The sequence below is a fragment of the Macaca mulatta genome, chromosome 20 (assembly GCF_049350105.2).
Source record: "Macaca mulatta isolate MMU2019108-1 chromosome 20, T2T-MMU8v2.0, whole genome shotgun sequence".
Classification (NCBI taxonomy): Eukaryota; Metazoa; Chordata; class Mammalia; order Primates; family Cercopithecidae; genus Macaca; species Macaca mulatta.
Window position 1 is genome coordinate 62134591 of NC_133425.1, and position 20109 is coordinate 62154699.

The 20109-nt window shown below is 52.7% G+C and overlaps 2 protein-coding genes across 9 annotated transcripts in view; one reads left to right on the forward strand and one right to left on the reverse strand.

The window, feature by feature from the left end:
* The first annotated feature begins 615 nt into the window (after nt 1–615).
* CMTM3 (CKLF like MARVEL transmembrane domain containing 3) lies at nt 616–10380 on the forward strand. Of its 7 annotated transcripts, none has more exons than XM_077984125.1 (6): nt 616–1179; nt 1355–1576; nt 4902–5057; nt 6035–6130; nt 6481–6601; nt 9243–10380. In XM_077984125.1, exons 1-6 carry the CDS (start codon nt 1168–1170, stop codon nt 9269–9271), a joined length of 636 nt encoding a protein of 211 aa, XP_077840251.1. In that variant the 5' UTR covers nt 616–1167; the 3' UTR covers nt 9272–10380. The 7 variants fall into 7 exon arrangements, 4 of the variants coding, with proteins under 4 accessions (XP_077840251.1, XP_077840253.1, XP_001084230.2 ...); XM_077984127.1 differs by having other exon boundaries at nt 616–1106; XM_001084230.5 differs by having other exon boundaries at nt 616–1073.
* A 982-nt stretch (nt 10381–11362) lies between these two features.
* The window catches only part of CMTM4 (CKLF like MARVEL transmembrane domain containing 4), an 81315-nt gene continuing 72568 nt past the window's right edge, over nt 11363–20109 (reverse strand). Inside the window, exons 4-5 of one of the 2 annotated variants that reach the window (XM_077984128.1) lie at nt 18634–18794; nt 11363–13939 (exon numbers count right to left, since the gene is read on the reverse strand). In XM_077984128.1, coding sequence (XP_077840254.1) covers nt 13918–13939; nt 18634–18794 — 183 coding nt within the window. In that variant the 3' untranslated portion in view covers nt 11363–13917. Of the gene's footprint in view, nt 13940–18476; nt 18795–20109 lie in introns of those variants that run through there. The other variant, XM_015126334.3, reaches the window with a different exon arrangement.

The window sequence follows — 20109 nt, forward strand, 5'->3', positions numbered from 1 at the left end:
CCCGGGTTCAAGCGATTCTTGTGCCTCAGCCTCCCGAATAGCTGAGATTACAGGCATGTGCCACCACACCCAGCTAATTTTTCTATTTATAGTAGAGATGGGGTTTCACTGTATTGGCCAGGCTGATCTCGAACTCCTGACCTCGTGATCCACCCACCTCAGCCTCCCAACGTGCTGGGATTACAGGCATGAGCCACAGCACCTGACCTTCTATTCTTTATTAAACAAAACATCTTGTCCTTGTTGACAAAGCACCCTATGAAATATAAAATGAAGTCTTTCTAAGATGGAGTTAATTATATCAAGGGTGCACAGTACTGTGGTACAAGCTCTCTCCCGGCTGCTGAGAGAGAAAACCTAAGGGCCTCTTAAAGACACCATCACAGCAGTTCAGCAGGTAGCGGGCAGGAATGGTTTCGGATCTAGTGGTGGTGAGAAGTGGACAGAGATCAGAGAAAGCTACAGGAGGTGAAAGTGGGAGGACCTTGGTTACAGACTGCCGGTGAAGACGGACAAGGACAATCTGCAGGTCTCTGCTAGTCGGGTGGAAGGAAAGGAGGGGGCAGTGCCCTTTACAGAGGCACAGCAAGCTGGGTCTTGATCATGCTGAACTCCAGACACTCTCCAGACGTGCACGCATGAGCGTGGCGTGTGTGTGTGTGTGTGTGTATGTGAGAGAGAGAGATGTGTTGGGGTTGGGGGACTGCAGGTCAGGAAGTCCTGCAGATGTGCCTGCCTGTGTGTGTGTGCGTGTGTGTTTGCGCGCGTGTGTGTGTCTGGGTGTGTGCCTGGAGCTGCGCTTGCAGGTCTGAGAGTCCTCCAAGAATGGGTTGGGGGAGGCGGGTGCAGGACCGAGGCCTGGAACAGCCAACAAAGAGGCCCTGGAGGAGGGTGGGGCTGGCCGAGGACTGGAGGGGTGGCCAAGGAAGTCGCAAGAAAACTCCGGCCCCCAAGAAATAGAGAGGACATGGGGTGCGGAGCTGACATCACGGCCGGGGTCTTTGCTGTTTAGACCCCTGGGTTCCCGGATTCCAGACACGCGCACGGGCAGGAAGTTAGACCAGAGACAGCGAGTATAGACAGCCCTTGTGGATAGGGGCAGACGGGTGGGAGCTCCGAACGGGTGCCGCGGCGGTGATCGGGAAGCCTCCAGCGGCCCGAACCAGGATGAGGGAGAAGGCGGAGTCTGCAGAGGCCCCAGGCCCAGGCGCGGGCGGGTCTGACCCAGCATCCCCCGCCGCTGGGGTCCGAGGGGGAGGGGCGGGCCGGAGGAGCGGGTGGGGGCGGGGCGGGGCGGGGCGGCGGGGGATGCGCCCCTGCGCTAGGCAGTGTCGCCTACCCTCCTTCCGCACAGCCCGGGTTTCCGCTTCCCTCCGGGCGTGAGAAGAGGGGTTCCAGGCCGAGCCCCGGCCGTGCCGCCGCCGCTGCCATGTGGCCCCCAGACCCCGACCCCGACCCGGACCCCGAGCCCGCCGGCGGCTCCCGTCCCGGCCCCGCTGTCCCCGGGCTCCGCGCCCTACTGCCGGCGCGCGCTTTCCTCTGCTCTCTCAAAGGCCGCCTCCTGCTGGCCGAGTCGGTGAGTGCGGCGGGACCCTCGGCCGCCCGCTGAGACTGCGCGGCTCCTTTTGGAGGAGGACGTTGGGGCGCGGGTGGGGTCCGGGGGCGGCCGCTGTACTCCGATACCCCCCCTCCCCGCGCCGCCTCGGCCGATTTCTCTTGGGCGCCCGGCGAAGTTGGGCCGAGGTCCCCAAACTTTGGACGGCGGGGCGGGGCCAGAGCCCAGGCCATCCGCGGTGCTGTCCCCGCGAGTCCAGAGCTGGGGGCCTTGGGAAGCGGGCGGGGCCCGGGGAGGTGGGTCCCGCTGTGTGACCCGGGCGTTCCCGCCCTCTCTGGGCCCCGGGGACTCGGGCCGCTCGGTCCTCCTGGACTCCCGGGCCGCGGCGGGGTCCGCTTTCCTGCGCGCGGGGAGGGCGGGCCGGGGCCTCGACTTGAGGGGCGGAGGCGGGGCCGAGCGGGCGGGGGCCGTGCGGAGTGGGAGGGACACCCCCACCCCCGGGACTGGGTGAGGCGGCCCCGCGGTGACTTCATCGCCCTCCTCCCCTCCGCGGCCGGGCTCCTTCCTACTCCGCGCTCGTCCCTACCCCGGCCGGTGGGGATTCTTTGTCCTCTGGACATCGTAGGCGCCCGCACTGTTCTCCGTGGGGTGGTGGTGGCGCTGGGCCGCCGGGGTTGGTGAGGGAGAGGCCGGACCAGAGGCAGGGGGATGCGCACGGCGGCGGCCACTTGTTGCTTAGATCCCAGCGACTTGGCCCTTCCTGCCCACGTCCCCACTTTACAGATGAGAGCGCTCAGGCGCCTAATTTGACAGGTGGCTCAACTGAGGGGCCCAGTGAGAGCGGGTGGGAGGGTGGGGGCAGGAGGAAGGGGGATTCTGCTCCGGGACCTCTCTCTGGTCGCTCAGGGCAGAGGGTAGAAGGTGGTCCTGCAGCCTCTCCCGCGGTCAGCCCAGAGGCCACCTGCCCAACGCCCAAGTGAGACACCAAGTCCACACTCCCAGCCCCACCCTGGAGACCACTGGGAGCCACTTGAGGGGAGAAGCCTCGAATCCACCGTCCCCTGAGGGACTTGAACCGCCCCCCATCCTCACCCAGGACCACCTCATGGGGGGAGGCATATGCCCAGCAGGAGCATAGAGGCCACCCTGGGCCCAGCAGATGTCAGGAATCCAGGCCAGGGAGGATAAGGAAGGGTGAATGGTCGGCACTGAGGGTTCACAGGAGCCGCTGAGGGCACTCCTGCCTCCCTAGTCCCCTCACTCCCACCCCCAGGCCAAGCAAGTGCAGAGGCTGACATGGACAGAAACAGAGAGAGGAAGTGGCCCCAGAAATCGCGGGATGAGAAAACAGGAATTGAGAGGGGAATCCCCAGAATTAGGCTTTGGGGCCTGGGCATAGGAGACAGGAAGGGGAGGGCCAGGGCTGGGTCGGTCCCACGGAAGGCCTTCCTGGGAGGCCCCAGCAGCCTCCCAGCCCCTGTCTATGCCTTAGTCTATCTGTCCAAAGGGGGCTCAGCTGCACCCAAGGCCATGTGCAGAGCGAATGGGGGTGCCCTGGGGACCCCCTGGGATCCCTGCAGTTCATTTGTCTGAAGCAGCCACAGTGCTTCCTGTGAGGCATCTGGGTGTCCCCATGGGGCCTCCAGCACCCACTAGAAGCTACTCAGCCATGGACGTGTTCAAACGCAGCCACAGTGACAGAAACCAGGACAGATGGCCTCCCCAACACCCACAGGGCCAAGTTGCTTAAGAACTCTGTCTGGGACGGGTGCGGTGGCTCACACTTGTAATCCCGACACTTTAGGAGGCCGAGGTGGGTGCATCACCTGAGGTCAGGAATTCGAGACCAGCCTGGCCAGCATGGTGAAACCCTGTCTCTACTAAAAATACAAAAATTAGCTGGGTGTGGTGGCGGTCGCCTGTAATCCCAACTACTCCGGAAGGCTGAGGCGGAAGAATCGCTTAAACCCGGGAGGTGGAGGTTGCAGTGAACTGAGATTGTGCCACTGCACTCCAGCCTGGGAGACAGAGCAAGACCCCATCTTGAGGGCAGCGGGAGGTTGGTAAGAGAACTCTATCTGGGGGGTCGGCCAGTCCTGGGTTCAAATTCTAGTAGCCTCTGATTAGCCATGTAACAGAGTCTTCTCATCTGTAAAGTGGGGCTGTGCTCATGGGTGGATGTGAGGGTCAGAGGAGATGCCCGTGAGCCTCAGGGCACCAGGCACTGTGGAGCCCCAGGCTGGCCAACAGGTCACCTTGGCCTGCTCTGCAGCGCACCTAAGCTGCAGGACTTACCAGGGCTGGACATCCTCCTGCAGCAGCTCTTCCCACCTACAGAGTTGTGGGCAAGACCGCAGTAAACATTTATTGATTCTTATAGTTCAAGTACAGCTGGCCCTGTGTGAATAAGGCAGCAGGGCCTGAGGTCAGTGCCAAAGCACCCTCTCTTGGATGTTCCTTATTATTATGAAAATTTGCAAGTACATTAAAATGCTAAAAGGTTTTTTTGCTTTATCTATCTGTCCATCAATCCATTTTATCTTTTAACACAAAATAAATTGCAGACATCAGGACATTTCAACTCTGAACACTTCAGCATGCATATCATTAACTAAGATTCAAGACTTGTTTTTTGTTTTCAAGGTGAAATTTACATTCAGTGACAAGCGCACGTCTTCAGTGTTGGGTGTTACTTTTTGGAAACTGGTTCCTAACTTTGATTTCCCTCCACAGGGCAGAGTGGAGTGGATGTGCTTGGGAGGCTGGGGCTTTCTGACTCGGTCCCGGTAGGGAGCTGGGGTGGGGTGAGGTGAGGACTTAGGGTCATGCCCAGGACTGGGAGGCAGCATAGGCGTGGGCCTGGGCCATGCTGGGGTTCTTTTTTTTCAGCAGGGGGGGCGGACAGAGTCTCTCACTCTCTCACCCAGGATGGAGTGCAGTGGCCTGATCACACCTCACTGCAGCCTCAACCTCCCCGGGCTCAGGTGATGCTCCCACCTCAGCCTCCCCAGTAGCTGGGATTACAGGCACACACCACCACGCCCAGCTAATTTTTGTATATTTTGCAGAGATGAGGTTTTGCCATGTTACCCAAGCGGGGGTCAAATTTCTGGGCTCAAGCAATCCACCTGCCTTGGTCTCCCAAAGTGCTGGGATTACAGGCGTGAGCCACTGCGCTTGGCCTGGGATTCTAATCTGGCTCTGCCACTTCCCAGCTGTGGGACTGTGAGCAGTTGGCTTCCCCTGCTGGAGCCTCCTCTATCCTGACCACAGGGCCTGGCTCAGAGGAGCACTGGGCAAGGAGCATGAAAAGGCTCTGACTTTACCTCAAACTCCTTCCCTGCAGGGTCTCTCGTTCATCACTTTTATCTGCTATGTGGCATCCTCAGCATCTGCCTTCCTCACAGCACCTCTACTGGAGTTCCTGCTGGCCTTGTTCTTCCTCTTTGCTGATGCCATGCAGCTGAATGACAAGTGGCAGGGCTTGTGCTGGCCCATGATGGTGAGGACAGGGGCCCCAGGAGGGAGGGGTACCCTGCACAAAGCGACCAAATGAGGAGTCTGGAGTCATGCACTTGGGCCCTTATCCTTTCTCCAGTGTGCTGGAGTTTGCAGTTGGTTAGAACTGGATGGAGAGACCAAGCTTCAGATCATCCCAGCTCCATTCCTCAGCAGCCCTGTGATCTGAAGTGGGCTCTGGTGCTTCTAGAGCACGTCTTTGAGGCAGGGAACCCGGAGAGGGGTCTCTGGCCACCAGGTGGCGCTGGTGCTCCCCACGGGGCTTGCAGGAATGAGCTGCCACCACAGGAATTCAAGCCATTTCCACGCGGGCAGGACAGGTTAACTGAGGACTTGCAGGGCTTACCCAGACCTCAGCCATCGGCAACCCTGACCTCGTTTTGTCACCTGTGAGGGCCCAGACCCCAGTGGACTTCGCTGAATGAAATGTGTCCTAGAGAAAGGGCAGCAAAGGCTGGACTTTAACCCTTGTCTCTTGACTTCATATCCAGCATCTGCTGCCTCAGGAGGGCTGCACCTCCCAAGTGTCCCCATCTTAAGGACAGGTCAGCAGAAACTGTGCTCCATAAATGGATCGGCCACAAGAGTGTGGCAAAGCCGAGGCGCAGAAACAGATCTCCCCATTGGAGAACAGCAAGGGAGCAGGTGGAGGTGTTTCCAACTTCTGCTTCCACTGCGTCGCAGGGCAGGCTGCAGCCTGACCCAGAGTTTTTTGTCCAGAGCTTAGGACAGCAGCCCCGCTGGACCTGGGATAGGGCAGTGTCAGCTGCTGGCAGGGCAGCAGAGGCACCTGGCGGGTGGGACAAGGGCCTAGGCATGTGGGTAGGGCCAGGATGGGGTAGGAGCCCTCAGGTGCTAGGCCTGGGGCTGAGAACAAGACCAGGCTGCCAGGCCTCCTCCCCATGCTGTGCTCAGCTCCAGGGGGCTCCAGGCAGCATGATGGTGTCCCTCTCTCCCCAGGACTTCCTGCGCTGTGTCACCGCAGCCCTCATCTACTTTGCCATCTCCATCACGGCCGTCGCCAAGTACTCGGATGGGGCTTCCAAAGCCGCTGGGGTGAGCAGCCGCCCCACCCCTCCGGAAACTGCAGATGCCACTCTAGCTGCTCACTTAGGGTGGGACCTGGGGCAGAGCCTTTCCCTGCTGGGGCCCCCCTGGGGTCTCATGTGGGTCCCGATGATGATTCCAAAGTCCTCTCATTAGAGATTGACTCTACCCGGAGTTTTGAAAGGCTGTTTGTCAAACCAAGTTCACAGCTCATTTTCCCACTTCTGTTACTCAGAGGGGTCTGTGCCTGTCACTCGGGCTGTCTGTCCAAGCAGGTCTGAAATGGGCCACAAGGCTGGGGCAGCCCTCCCGGAGCAGGGAGTCAGCGCTGTGATACGTCCCATCCACCCTGTCCACAGGTATTTGGCTTCTTTGCTACCATCGTGTTTGCAATTGATTTCTACCTGATCTTTAACGACGTGGCCAAATTCCTCAAACAAGGGGACTCTGCAGATGAGACCACAGCCCACAAGACAGAAGGTGAGCGGCCGGCCTGAACACCCCAGCAGTGCTGCAACAGGGGCCTGTCCTCCCTTGGGGATGGCCGGCTAGTTTGAGGCTGGGGTGGGATCATTTCCTCTCTCCCCATGGCAGTGTTTTTACAGCCCATTCTCACCTACTCTCATGCAGCACTGATCCAAAGCCAGTTTCATTCCCCTTGTGCCCCTCACCCCAGCCTTTTTAGGAAGGGCAAGCAGTGGGCATGGCTGAGCCAAGTCTCCCTGGACGACCCCCCTGGGCAGCCAGTCACTCTCAGGGCACCTGTCCACCTGGGATCCAGAGTGGCCACCCCCCCAACCCAGCCCCTCTGCTGTCTTACCCATCCAGGCCTGTCCTGGGGAGCTCAGAGGCCAGAGAGCAGTCAGACCCAGAAACCATGGCAACGGACACATGATGTGTCCCATACCAGGGGAGGGGCCAGATGGGACAGCAATGACAACAGTAAAACAGGAGCTGACAGAAGTAGGGATACAGTAGCTGAAAGCAGGCCCACACTGAGTGCCAGCCAGCCTGAGGCTCCAGAGGGGACGCTAGAGCTGGGTCTTGATGGATGGCGGTAGAGGAGGGTGCAGGCAGAAGAGACCAGCTGGTGCGGGAAGAAAACTGAGAGCAGAGACAGCAGGTGCTTCTGCCCGGGAGATGCTTCTCTGGACCAGGCGGATGTGCCCCTGTGCTGGCAGTGCCTGTGGCTGGGCAGGTAGACAAGGGCAGCTCTGGAAGGGCCTGCAGGCCCCAACCTGTGGGTGGGATCTTCCCCAGGCAGAACCAGGCTTAAGAGACACTAGTTTCCTAATAGCCAGGTGCTGGGGCCATGGGGATTTGTGAATCCCAGAAACTGTCCTTTTGCTCAAAATGAATGCCACTCATCCCATTCCATCCCTTGGCAAATACTAGGTTAGAGCTCCCAGGCGGTTTCCTCTGGCTCTGCAGCCTGCTCCCAGTTGCCCACAGCAAGTGATCCCAGCCAGCCAGCCCAGGGAACAATTAGTAAACGTCAGTGGAAACTTGGGAGGTTTTTTTTTTTTTCTTTTTTTACTATTTGAAGAGTTTCACATATGTAACAATTATTTTGCTGTAAAATTATTCCTGACTTGTATGTTAGAATTGAATGTAGCGGCCAAGCACAGTGGCTCATGCCTGTCATCTCAACACTTTGGGAGGCCGAGGTGGGTGGATCACTTGAGGTCAGGAGTTTGAGACTAGCCTGGCCAACATGGTGAAACCCCATCTCTACTAAAAATACAAAAATTAGCCGAGCATGGTGGTGCCCACCTGTAATCCCAGCTACTTGGGAGGTTGAGGCAGGATAATCGCCTGATTTTGGGAGGCGGAGGTTGCAGTGACTTGAGATCACAACATTGCACTCCAGCCTGGGCAACAGAGCGCGACTCCATCTCGGGGGGGAAACAAAAAATTGAATATAGCAAACCCCACAAAATCTGAGGAGTGCAGCCAGGAATATAGCAAACCCCACAAAATCTGAGGAGTGCAGCCCACCGAGTAAGGGGCAGAGCTGGGGTTTAGGGACTAGGCCGCCCACACCCAAGCCCTGGGCCCGGCCATGAGCCAGTGACAGCGTGGGGACTGACTGGGGTTCTGAGAGACAGAGGCTGGCCAGGGAGGGGATGAACATCAGGAAGTAGCAACCAGCACTGGGGCGGAGTGGGGGGTTAGTGACTCTGGTGCTTTTCCTTCTGGGGTGGAGGTTCCAGAAGGCTCTACAGAGCTCCCTTCAGTATTGGGATTTCAGGAACCCTCGAGGCACACCTCATAGGCAGGCCCTTACCATTATAAAATTGTTTCTGATTACAATATTAAACAAGGATTGGGAAAGGGGATTGAAGATATAAAATGGCTAAAAAGAGGCTTGCTGATTTTCCAGGATATTTAGTTTGGGGGACAAGAAAATCATCATCCTTACCTTGTCCTGCTGAACCTGGGGGTGGGGATAGAGCTGGGATGCAGAGGTACAGCCCTGACCCGCCCAGCTGAGAACAGCCCAGGGAGACTCGGGAGGGGCTGGGCCTGAGGAAGGGGTACCTGGGCTTCAGTCTTGGGGTGGAAACACCCCCACCTGCACCCGTACCCACACCCTGGAGGTGCAAGTGGCTGCTGTGGCCGGGCGCGGTGGCTCACGCCTGTTACCCCAGCACTTTGGGAGGCCGAGGCAGATAGATCACCTGAGTTCAGGAGTTCAAGACCAGCCTGACCAATATGGTGAAACCCCATCTCTACTAAAAATACAAAAATTAGCCGGGCGTGGTGGCGCACGCTTATAATCCCAGCTACCGGAGGCTGAAGCAGGAGAATCGCTTGAACCCGGGAAGGTGGAAGTTGCAGTGAGCCGAGATCGTGCCATTGCACTCCAGCCTGGGTGATGAGCAAGACTCTATCTCAAAAAAAAAAAAAAAAAAAAAAAAACCAAAGTGGCTGCTGCCTCTGGAAGGCCTCAGGCCTGGGGCCTGCCCTGATGCCAGCGATCACTGGGAATGGTAGCGTCAGCTGTGAGCGGCCTGCACCCAGGCTCCTGCCAGCAACCCAACTGTGCTTCCCCAGAGACCATTCCCGGGCACCACTGCCCTGAGCCTCCTGCCAAGCATCCTCTCTGCTTTCCTTTCAGAAGAGAATTCCGACTCGGACTCTGACTGAAGGCCTGGCGGGTGCCCTGGCAACCTGAGCCACACAGGCCTCCACTCCTGCGCCTCACAGGGGACACTGGCGTTGGAGGGGAGGCCTGGACTTCTGAGTTGCAGAGGGGGCTGCAGACACAGCAGGCCCTCCACAGCTTCAGGTTCTGCCTGAGCCCAGCCTACCAGGCTTGCCCCTCAGCTCAGCACTGTTGACCATGCTGCGTGTGAGGGCATCTTGGGTGTCCCACCCCTTCTCCCCATTTCTGTCCCACAAGCCTTCAGCCCTTTAACCTCTCTGCCAAAAACCAGCACAAGGAGACAAAGCAGAGCCTTGTCTCCACCTGGGCAGCAGGCGTTCCAAGCTGCTAGGTGGTGGGGGTCGGGGGTCTTCTGTTTCACTAACAGGAACAAAGACAGAAACCGTGACAGGGCTGCCCCGCCAGGCCCCGCTGGGTTTGTCTGCACTTGGTGCTCCTGCCCACGCCAGGCACTTTGGTGACAATGACCCTTCCAAGAATCTTTGGTTCAAGGAGCACCAGTTCCCTCTTCATTCGTGAAGCAGGGAGAAACTGACCTTTGCCTTGTCGCTCAGGAGAGTGGGGCTCCGCACCCATAACTGACACCTCCCACCCTTGGAAACCATGTTTTCTGGGGGTGAGATGACCATTCTGGGTCTAAGACTGTTTCAAAGAAGAGCTCATAGACTGACTGGACCAGAAGACAGAGGGTACAACAGTGACGTCACAGTGACAGTGTCACAGGGAGCTGGGCGGGCCCAGCCAAACCCTTCTTCTTCCTAAGCCCAGGCAGCAGGCAGGAGTTCCTGGACCCTCAGGACAGTGAACTTCCAGACCCCAGGGCAGGTCTATGGGCCACTGCGGGAGATGAGACCAGCCTTCTGTGTTCACCTAACGACTTATACTGTGTATCTGTCTTTGATGGAATTTTGTAACTTTTTATATATTTTTTATACAAAAGCAGCTTCTTAACAGATGGCATTCTCTGTGACTCTAGGCCTCACAAAAGAGCCAGAGTTCTGGACCCATGTTTGGAGCATCTGTAGCCTTATTCTCTTGCATGTGAATCTCTTACCCTGAAAAAAAGCCATAATGAATTAAGCCAGACTGACCACTTGCTTGGAGTGTGTGTTTGAAAAAACTGGAGTAATACTGTTGGGTATCACGTCAGGCTTCAGTACAAGCTGGTAAGGCCAGTGTGGATCCTGTCAGTTTTCAGTGTTAGCAAAAATACACATGAAATCTGACTACCATTTAATCCTTTATTTCAGTGGTCCCTAACCTTTTTGGCACCAGGGACCAGTTTCGTGGAAGACAGTTTTTCCACGGACTGGGGATTGGGGGGTAGGTTGGGGTGAGGGTGGGAGGGGATGGTTTCAGGATGAAACTGTTCCATCTCACATCATCAAGCATTAGATGTTCATAAGGAGCACACAACCTAGATCCACAGCATGCACAGTTTACAACAGGATTCGTGTTCCTATGAGAACCTAATCCCACTGCCGGGCTGACAGGACGTGGAGCTCAGTTGCTTGCCACTCACCTCCTGCTGTGCAGCCTGGCTCCTAACAGGCCCCATGGTACCAGTCCACTGCCCAGGGGTTGGGGACCCTGGCTCTAGTTCTCACACTATCCTGTTTTACAAACAAAGAAACTGAGACAAAGGTCGGGTAACTGGCCCAGGGCCCTCTCACTTACACATCAGGATAGTGTCTCACAGCAGCCTCAGGCAGCGGGAACCCTGGGGCTCTCTAACAGCCCAGAGAACTGCAGCCCTGGAGGACCCAGGTCAGCGTTCTTGTCCAGGCTGATGGGAAAAGACAAGACATTCCACCCAAACTGTCACACACCACATGTGCTGAAAATGCATATGAAAGCTGGGTGTGCAGGAGCGGAGAGGCCCCTGGTGGAATTTACGTTCCACCTTGTCAGCCCTGGCAAAGCGGCAAAGCTGGTGTCACAGAGGCCTTGTTCCACCGAGGATCATGGCTCTGTTCAACCTCCACACAGCAGCCCTGTTTCAGGAACTGGATCCATAACCTTAACCTTTAAGGGGCAGAGGAGGCCAGCCAGAGTGAGGAGAGACAACGACATCCTTACACGTCCATTTATTAAGAGTTCCTTCATGACGATTTAATACAATAGTTATTAACGATTAGTGTTGAGAAAATTATTTTCCTCTACATACAAAAATACAGATTTGAACACTATGAAAAAGATCAAGACAAGTACCGTGAAAAATTGGTCCTTCAAATGAAAGGGGGAAAATTGAGGGCAATGTGAGGCTTTGCCTGCTGTCGGGGACAAATCAATAGCAGCAAAGCTTTGGGGCCCCAACCCACTCCAGACATACAGACTTGAACCCGAGAGCCAGGCCAGCCAGGGGGCACCCACCCAGGGCTTCCGTAGCTGAAAAACCAAACACATAAACCTAAGTTTGCCCAATGGGCATTGCCTCAGAAAGCCCACAGTTGTGTCTTTAAACTGCCAGAATGAAAGAGACTTAACAAGTAAAATGTGATAGTTGTTAATATTGCCCCCCAAAAGTGCCACCAGGTGAAGTACCACGGGTAAATCATATTGGAAAGTTACTACTTAGCCATCTGGCTTGACTTCCTTGGTTATCAAATAATTACATATTCTGACCCTTCAGAAGGACATCAAAAGCTACGATTTTATGTTTCAATCCATCTGTACCTTCATTTGCAATGGCTCAGCTAGTTTATTCAAGGGTTTTGGGACCAGCCATAACTCACGCCCTGCAGGAAGGAGAGGCGAAAGGAGCTGCTGAAGAGTATATGTCTGTGTCTTGGTGTCATCTAGCTCCTCACAGCAAGCAGCCTGTTTTGTTCAGGCCTGAAGCCTGGAATATGCCACCAAGCCTAGCCAGAGCATCCACAACGAACCAATACGAGATCCGAGTGGAAGGTGAGAGCTCCGGAGCCGGCTGAGGTCCCCCGGGAAGCTTCCCACTCTGTAGTGGCAGGAAGGCTGCGCCTCTGCAGGACGCCTGCACTGATCCTGGAAGGGGCCCAGGCCAGAGAATACACCTGGGCTCAGTTCACCAGCCCAAACCACAGGGGAAGGAGCCAGACGCCGGCCTTTCACCATTTTACACCCAAAGACAGGTCAGGGCTCTGATGCTACTCTTTTGTTTGTAAAATATGGAACCACTTTCTTTGTACTGTTTGAGGTGAGCAGTGGCTCCAAACTGAGCAAGTGGTTAAAAAATGCCAATGCAATTATACTGACTTATAATTATTTCACAGAAATATACTCTTACTCTCAGACTATTTAAATAAGCAGGAACAAGATGTGGGAGAAGCAGCAGCAGAGAGGAAAGAGGAATAGCCAGGGAATTTTTTTGTTGTTTTTTCCTTCTTTAAAATACATACGAAGTGTAAAGAGAAAATGGCCAAAACCTCAAAACTACCATTGTTGAAAACAATATTAAAAGGACACAATCTAAAATCATGCTATAAAAATAGTGTTATCTGGCTTAACTAAATGTACATCTTTTTTTCCAATTCCATGATTGACAAGAGTGCTTATGCGACGCATGGAAGGCACCAGAGGTGAAGTGATTATTTGCCTTAAAATATACAAAGACAGAATTGCCTACTTTGAAAAAAAAATAGTCATACTTGTAAATAAATATGTTTCTGCCATGGGTTCCTGAACCCCTACAAATTTCAACATATACAAATAGTTTCAATTCCTAGCATTCTCTTAGAGGGAACCATGTCAAACAAAATCAAGTTAGGAAAAGCACTGATTTTATCCAAGTAGGTCAATTTGAGGCAAGATTCAAAAACTCATTTTAAAATGGGTTACAGAGTGAAAGAGTTGGGAGCAGGCAGCCCCCTTTGGGCCTGGGCCAGCCTACAAGTCCATCCCAGGTGTCCTGCCCTCGCATCTGCCAGCCCTCGAGCCAGCCAGGTCTCTGTTCAAACCCTGAGTATTTGCCTTCCTCACTTCTGCAAAGAGGGGAACAGAGTCTTGAAACTTGCAAAATCGACTCTGGAAAAAGCAGGCAAGCAAAGCAGGGCCTGTGGGGGGAAGCAGCGTGAGTCAGGCCTCACCCTGGTGCAAGGGCACCAAGTCTCCCTCCTCTCCCCTCGTCTCCTCACCATCCCTTCGCGTGACTGACTTTCCTGATAAAAATGGGGTACTTCCTACTGGGTGTCTGCACTGTCATCCTAAGGCAACTCAAGACATGATAGTTTTAGACTATGATCAAATCTCACACAAACCATTATCAGAATCTTGTTTCACACCATCTCTCTTTTCAGGAACAGTTAGGAAAAGACACTCTGGCCTGGCCCTAAATCCCATTAGCAAAGCTGACTAAGGTGGTCTGAGATATGTTCTTACTCCTAAACTTAAACTTCAAAAGTTTCGATAGCTCCCTGGGGTCCAAGCCAAAGGCTCCCTGGCCTTTCTGTATTATGCATCCCAAAGAAAACACGCCACCCCAGGTGTCTAGATAGCAGTCACCTGAATTAAAGCCTCAGCATAAAAAAACATAGACAACAAACTTACCCTATGAAATAGATACACCATTCAAGGACCCATCATCTAAACTTTTCTAGGCAAGCTGCCAGTGATTCAAACTCAGCGGGCTTGTGGGTGATTTTTTCCCTTACTGTTATGTTTGTGAATAGGAAAAACTAGAAAGGAAAAAAAAAAATCCCAAAGGTTGAAAAACTGTATTCAAATGGAAAAAGAATATATCCCAGACAAAAGAAGAGAATATAACAGGACCTATTCCGCTTCAAGCTGAAGAGTGTACAAATGCTACTCACTCACATGGAGAAGAATTAAACAGAACATTCACTTTCAGAAGAACATTCTTCTAGACGTAATAGATATTGAAGGTATTTTCTCTCACAGTTTCTAAATAAAAGAAACATAAAAGGTCAAATATTTTAAATTACTTTCTCGACCAGACAGTTCTTGTGATTTGAATGACATCTGCTGAGAAGAGAAGAAACACAAGATTCTATAAAGCGCCAGGGAAGTTTACAAAGCTGAAAGCTGAGGGTGTCAGGCCTGCGTCCTGTCTGAGATGGCAGCCAAGCCAGCTTCAGAGTCACCTGCTGGACCCACATGTTCCTGAGCCAGATGCCAGGAGCTCACCCATAGCACGGGGAAGACCTGTCCCCAGCATCCCACTCTTGCCCTCAAGCTGACTGTGGAACATGAGACAGCTTTCAAAGACAAGAGGACAGGAAGGCAGTTAACCAAGTACACGTTTCCAAGATAGCCTGAGCTGTCTAGTGCTGATGGAAGACAGGCGGGGTGTTCCAGGCCACCGCTTCCTCCCTCATCTCCCAGACCTGACTGTGTGTGGACCTCACCAGCCTACCAAGCTGTTGGGCCTGGACATGGGTGCTGATAAAATAAGACAAACCTGGAAAAAACCCTGGATTCTGCAGCTTCACTGGGAACTAACAAGGCACCTGGAGACCTCACAAGCTAATGGCAGTCCCTGGAGCAGGAAGCAACTTGTTATTCTGCTCAAGAGAATCCACCAGTAGCTCTTGGCCTAGAAACTTTTTTCCCCTTTCTGATACCTGTTTAACGTCATTATTTCTCTGTAAACAAGATCTGGAGAAGATGACAGTCAGGCGGTGGCACAAAGACTTCATGATCGCTTTGTTTTGAACACAGATGAGACAATGGGAACCCTTAAATCATCACTGCCTTGCAGAATCACTAAATTGGTCAGGTGTCTCCACGCTCTATTCATCTCCTAGGTGTTAAGACCAACCCACAGAAAATCTGGCGATTTACCTCGCCAGGGAGGGATTAGACCTCAGTCCACCTCTTAGAGCACATGGATAGGTGAGGTTTTCTCATGTGAATCTACAGGAAAACACGTCTGGGCCACACGCAGGACATGACACACACTAGGGTTGTTCAGGGCTCATTCACTGCAAGCAAGAATTCATATACATGAGTGCACAAAGGTGCTGGAGCTTGGTCTCCTCAGGCTTAACCCAATGCTGACTCACTAGGACAGCTTCCAAGAACCACAGATTAAACTGCAAACTTGAAGAGAGTCAAAATGTTTTCAACTGAGTCACGAAGCTCTCCCAGAAGCACCCGACATAGGGTGGAGGTCAGACACATTCCGTGGATGCCCACAGGCGTGAGCCTTCCCGCCAGGGGACAGTAACAGGACCCAAAGGGCTGCGGGTGCCGCCGACTTCCCAGGGCCAAGCCCTCAGAGCTGGGCTGGCCTTGCCCATGCTGGCTTTAGCTCACGTTGCCAAGGAAGATGTGTATTGGGGCTGTGCAGGGTGCCACATTCTTGCTTTTTCTGTAGACAAAAGTCACCTCCCTCGGATGGCTGTTCACTTCAAGTCGAACTTATCTGACGAGATTTTAATCTGTAACTGCATCTGCTCTTCCCAGCTTTATGTGGGGCCAGCAAGTATCTTCAGCCTTTCATGACTGCAATCCCTCTTTAAGGCAGGGAAAGCGTATTTCCCTCCCCTGCCTTCAGCAGTGTGAAGGAAGGATATCAAAGAGAATCAGGGAAAAAATACCAAATCCACCCAATCAGTGCCAAAATAAACTTTCTCTGAGGACGTCAGTGTTTGCATCCATCTAAAACCACCAGAGGTTCCACCAAATGCTTGAGGGTTTCAGCTGTACAGTGTCCAGGAACAAATCCAAATGCACATAGCAACTGCAGTTTCTTCAAGTTTTGCTTGAAATGTGAAAACCTATATCAACCCACCAGAACAGTGAGAAAAATTAAGGTCACTCAGCCTTCAAATGCCCCAAACCAAACTGATATTGGTCCCTATTGAAACTATTAAATGCAAAAACACTTCCTTCCATTTGCCAAGAGGTCATTTTAAGGCCCCCAGATATAGATTGTCTTCTGTTTGCACAGAGGCAATATAAGAAAAATATAGGCATCTTCACGTTCACCGTGGACAACCCTATTCCCTCCAGAACTTTCGTCACCACATGGTCTATACATGATGAGATGTGCAACCACACATTACATCAACTAGAAAGTGTCCATGGCACCACTTCCGGTCCTAGTGGGAGTTAATTAAATACAAGGAGAACATTTACAAAACCACGGGGGAACCTCATGGCACAAAGGATATTAAATAGTTACAGGGACATAAATAATTCTGAAGAGTCTATCACGAAGATGCAAATTGACTCGTAAGTCACTCTGTGGCGTGGCATCCTTTTTGGTCATTCATCTGCATTTAGTTTCAGTGACTTCGGAACTATTTCTTGCAGCTGACAACATATCCTCGGGAGGCCGACCACCTGCTCCCACTTTCACCAGATGATCAAGTGGTTTTACTGAAGTGACCTGGAAAACTTGGGCAACAAGCCCACCTGAATGGTGTTGTTTTTAATCCCACTTCAAAGGTGGCCTTTTTTGGGGGCCAAGTAACAAGATTCCCAGCAAGAGATTTCTGATAAAGCTCAGGGTGGTCCTTCCAAGTGCGCCCCATTTAATGCAAGGCTGAGCCTCTGTGGCCCTATTTTAAAAGGGACTCTTAAAGGGAGATAAGCCCAGTTTTGACTTTGCAAACACACTCAACAGACCTGCCAGGCAGCACACCCAGCTGTGAGCCGGCCTGGCTGCCCTCTCTGTGGGAGCAGAGGGGAGACAGTTGTTAACAGGCTAGCAGGGTCAGCCCGAGACAGACATGGTGCTCAGCCACATAGCCTGGGCCACTGCTCCGAACTCAGATTGTACTCAATGTGTTGGTGCAGGGAGCTAACCCCAGCTCCGACCCCAGCCCAGCGGTGTTGCCTGATCAACACTGTGAGATCAGATGCTATCCTTTCCCGGGGAATGAGATGCCACATGTGCATAAGGGGACGCTTTCTCACAAAGACCCCCGCCGCCCCCTCAGAGTTATTTATTACGCAGTACACTGCTAAAGCTGTCAACATTTGTCAGCACTTGATCTTGGGGATTTCTCCACATTACTGCAAAATCTTCCTACCACAGTAAGTGCTTTTTGGTGAGGGCTAAACACAAAATGTTAGAGCTAGAGTGAGGTTTGTAAACATTAAAAACAGTTCAAAGAGTGAAAACCTGACAAACTAAACCAACTTTTTTCCATAAAAGATATAATTAGTCTCTAATTAAAAAAAAAAAAAAAAACTACTGCATCATGGGGACTCACTGAACTCATTCACCACACACAATAATCTTCACTTTATCAATAATCAATCAGAAACCTTAAGCAGCTAGGATTTTTCACCCCAACAACTCCCAAGAATGATGTCTGTAGTTATGACACTGAGGCGCCCAAAGCAACAGTTAGTGCCTTTTGAAACATGGGTGGAAGGGTGTGTTCTGGTGCAAATTCAAGTATTTTCAAATCCTAGACGAATCTGCTCAGAATCACGTTAGAACTCTTTGCAGGCATTTAGAAAATTAGCACACAACCCTAAAATAGAGGAGGGTGTGTGTGTGTGTGCGCGTGTGCGCATGTGCATGCTGTTTTTTAACACAACCACATACCTCCCACCTGCAGTCCATGAAGCCAGCAAATGGGCAAGTGCTTTGGCTGGTGGAATAGGCTTGTTTCTTTCATGGCTTTTACCTGAGAAGGTAAAATGACTGAAAATCTGCAGTTCAGCCTCAAAGTACTTAGGGTAGGCAGGAAACTGGAAAACAAGATGGTCCCCATATTCCTGGAGAAGAATCTGGGGTTCAGGAAGCTGATTCATTTGAGGAAGAATCAAGTGATTTCTCATCAGAGTAGGAAACAAAAGGTAACCCTCCCATGAGTCACAGGTCCCTGGGAGCCATCCTAATAGGACATTAGCTTTCCCCAACCCTGTGGCCTTTGGGCTGGTGCTGGCTGCCTGGGGGCCCTGGCATGGAAGACGAGGAGTGGGTTGGATCCTGGCAGCCAGACTCAACACTGACTTGGAGCAGGTGGTGCCTAAGGCTGCCTGAGAACCACTGCCGACTGACCGTTCCAATGCTGTCCCTTCATTCCTTCATATTTCCCCCCCTTTTAGCAGCCCCATTTAATCCAAAGTCATCTTGTTACAAATACACATGACAGGGTGGCTCAGAGTCAAAGGAAGCCTGTGCTTCAGGGCAGGTAAGACCACAAGTGGACCTGGGCAGTGACACTGGCTGCTCCACAGCCCCAAACACCAAGGAACATGGGCGTCCTGACTCCACCGCAGACCCGCCCACTGGGCCACTCGGGAAACCCTTTCCCAAAATGAACTTTTACCAAAGAGGACAAAATTCAACTGAATCACATGGAAATCTGACACAACAAGGGAAAGAAAACTTGACTGAGAGACGGGCACAAGGACGGGAGGGAGGAGGATCCAGGCAGGTCCTCACGTGTCCAGGCGCTGGATCTCAGGGCGACTGTCCACATCCCTGGACTCTGTGCGGGCTCGGATGTAGTCATTGGTGCTCTGCTGGCGGACGCTGACTCTCCATTTCTGCACTGCCAGGAATGTGTTCACTGCATATGCTGCAGTCGCCAAGAAGCCAAATATCTAAAACACACCAGCACAGTTAGTCCTCGGGCACGTGGCCTAGCCCCCCAAGGCTTCCGTGGTGACCCAAGCCACGTGCAGCCCCTTCCTGCTCTGCCAACTGACCACTACAACCCTGTGCCTTCATTCTTTGATCTCTTTCCCCTCTCAGCAGCCCCATTTAATCTAAAGTCTTGTTTCAAATACATATGACAGGGTGGCTCAGAGTCAAAGGAAAGCCTGTGCCCAGCCCTGCTGGATGTGTGGCTGTCACACCACGGCTGAGTCTCTAGTCATGTGACACACAGAAAATCTTGCCTGACCTAAAGACAGCCTAAGGTTTCCTTTGAAGTATTGTGGACCTATAAGAAAAAAAAATCACAAAAGTACCTCTTTTACTGCACCTTCAGGGCCTCTGGTCCCAGATGAGAAAATACAGTGCAGACAAAATGTAACGTAGACAGAAAATCAGGGTTTTGCATGTGGGTCCCAAATCAAGCCACAGGGCCAAACGTTCCACATCACAGCCCCCATCCCACACCTGCCTCTCACTGGGCAGCTCCAAGGAAGCAGCTCCAGAGTGAGAAGCACAGAGTTTTAATTATTAAGACTGACAAATCTCCTGAGTGGTACCTGAGAGAACAGCTAGTTTAATCATTTATAAACCTTTTAATCCCCCCATTACAAAAAGGATACCTGTTCCTCATAAACTGAGAGCAATACAGAAATGCAGGGCATGCAGAGGGAAAGTCCTACATTATCTGGTCCCCACCCGCCATGGCATTTCCACCTTGAAATGTCATGTGACTGCTAAACGGCATCATGACTGCATTCAAGAACCCTCCCCTCCCTTCCCAGGCAGGCAAGGCTCTTTCTTTTTTTTCTTTTTCTTTTTTTCTTTTGAGACAGAGGCTCGCTCAGTTGCCCAGGCTGGAGTTCAGTGGCGTGATCTCAGCTCACCGCAAGCTCCGCCTGCCGGGTTCACGCCATTCTCCTGCCTCAGCCTCCTGAGTATCTGGGACTACAGGCACCTGCCACCACACCTAGCTAATTTTTTTGTATTTTTGATAGAGACGGGGTTTCACCGTGGTCTCAATCTCCTGACCTCATGATCCGCCCGCCTCAGCCTTCCAAAGTGCTGGGATTATAGGCGTGAGCCACCATGCCCGGCCAGGTAAGGCTCTTAAACAACATCACTGACAATCATCAAGGACTGTGTTGGAAACGAACCAAAGCAGGGGTTCTTGAACTTGAGTATGCATCTGTATCATCCAGAGGGTTCATTCAAATACATTTCTGACTCAGTAGCTCTGGAGTGGAGCCTAAGGATGTCTAA

Coding starts and splice junctions, on each gene's coding strand:
- CMTM3 (XM_077984125.1), top strand. Junction 5,058..6,034: donor GCTTGTGCTGGCCCATGATG/GTGAGGACAGGG, acceptor CTCTCTCCCCAG/GACTTCCTGCGCTGTGTCAC. Junction 6,602..9,242: donor CACAGCCCACAAGACAGAAG/GTGAGCGGCCGG, acceptor CTTTCCTTTCAG/AAGAGAATTCCGACTCGGAC.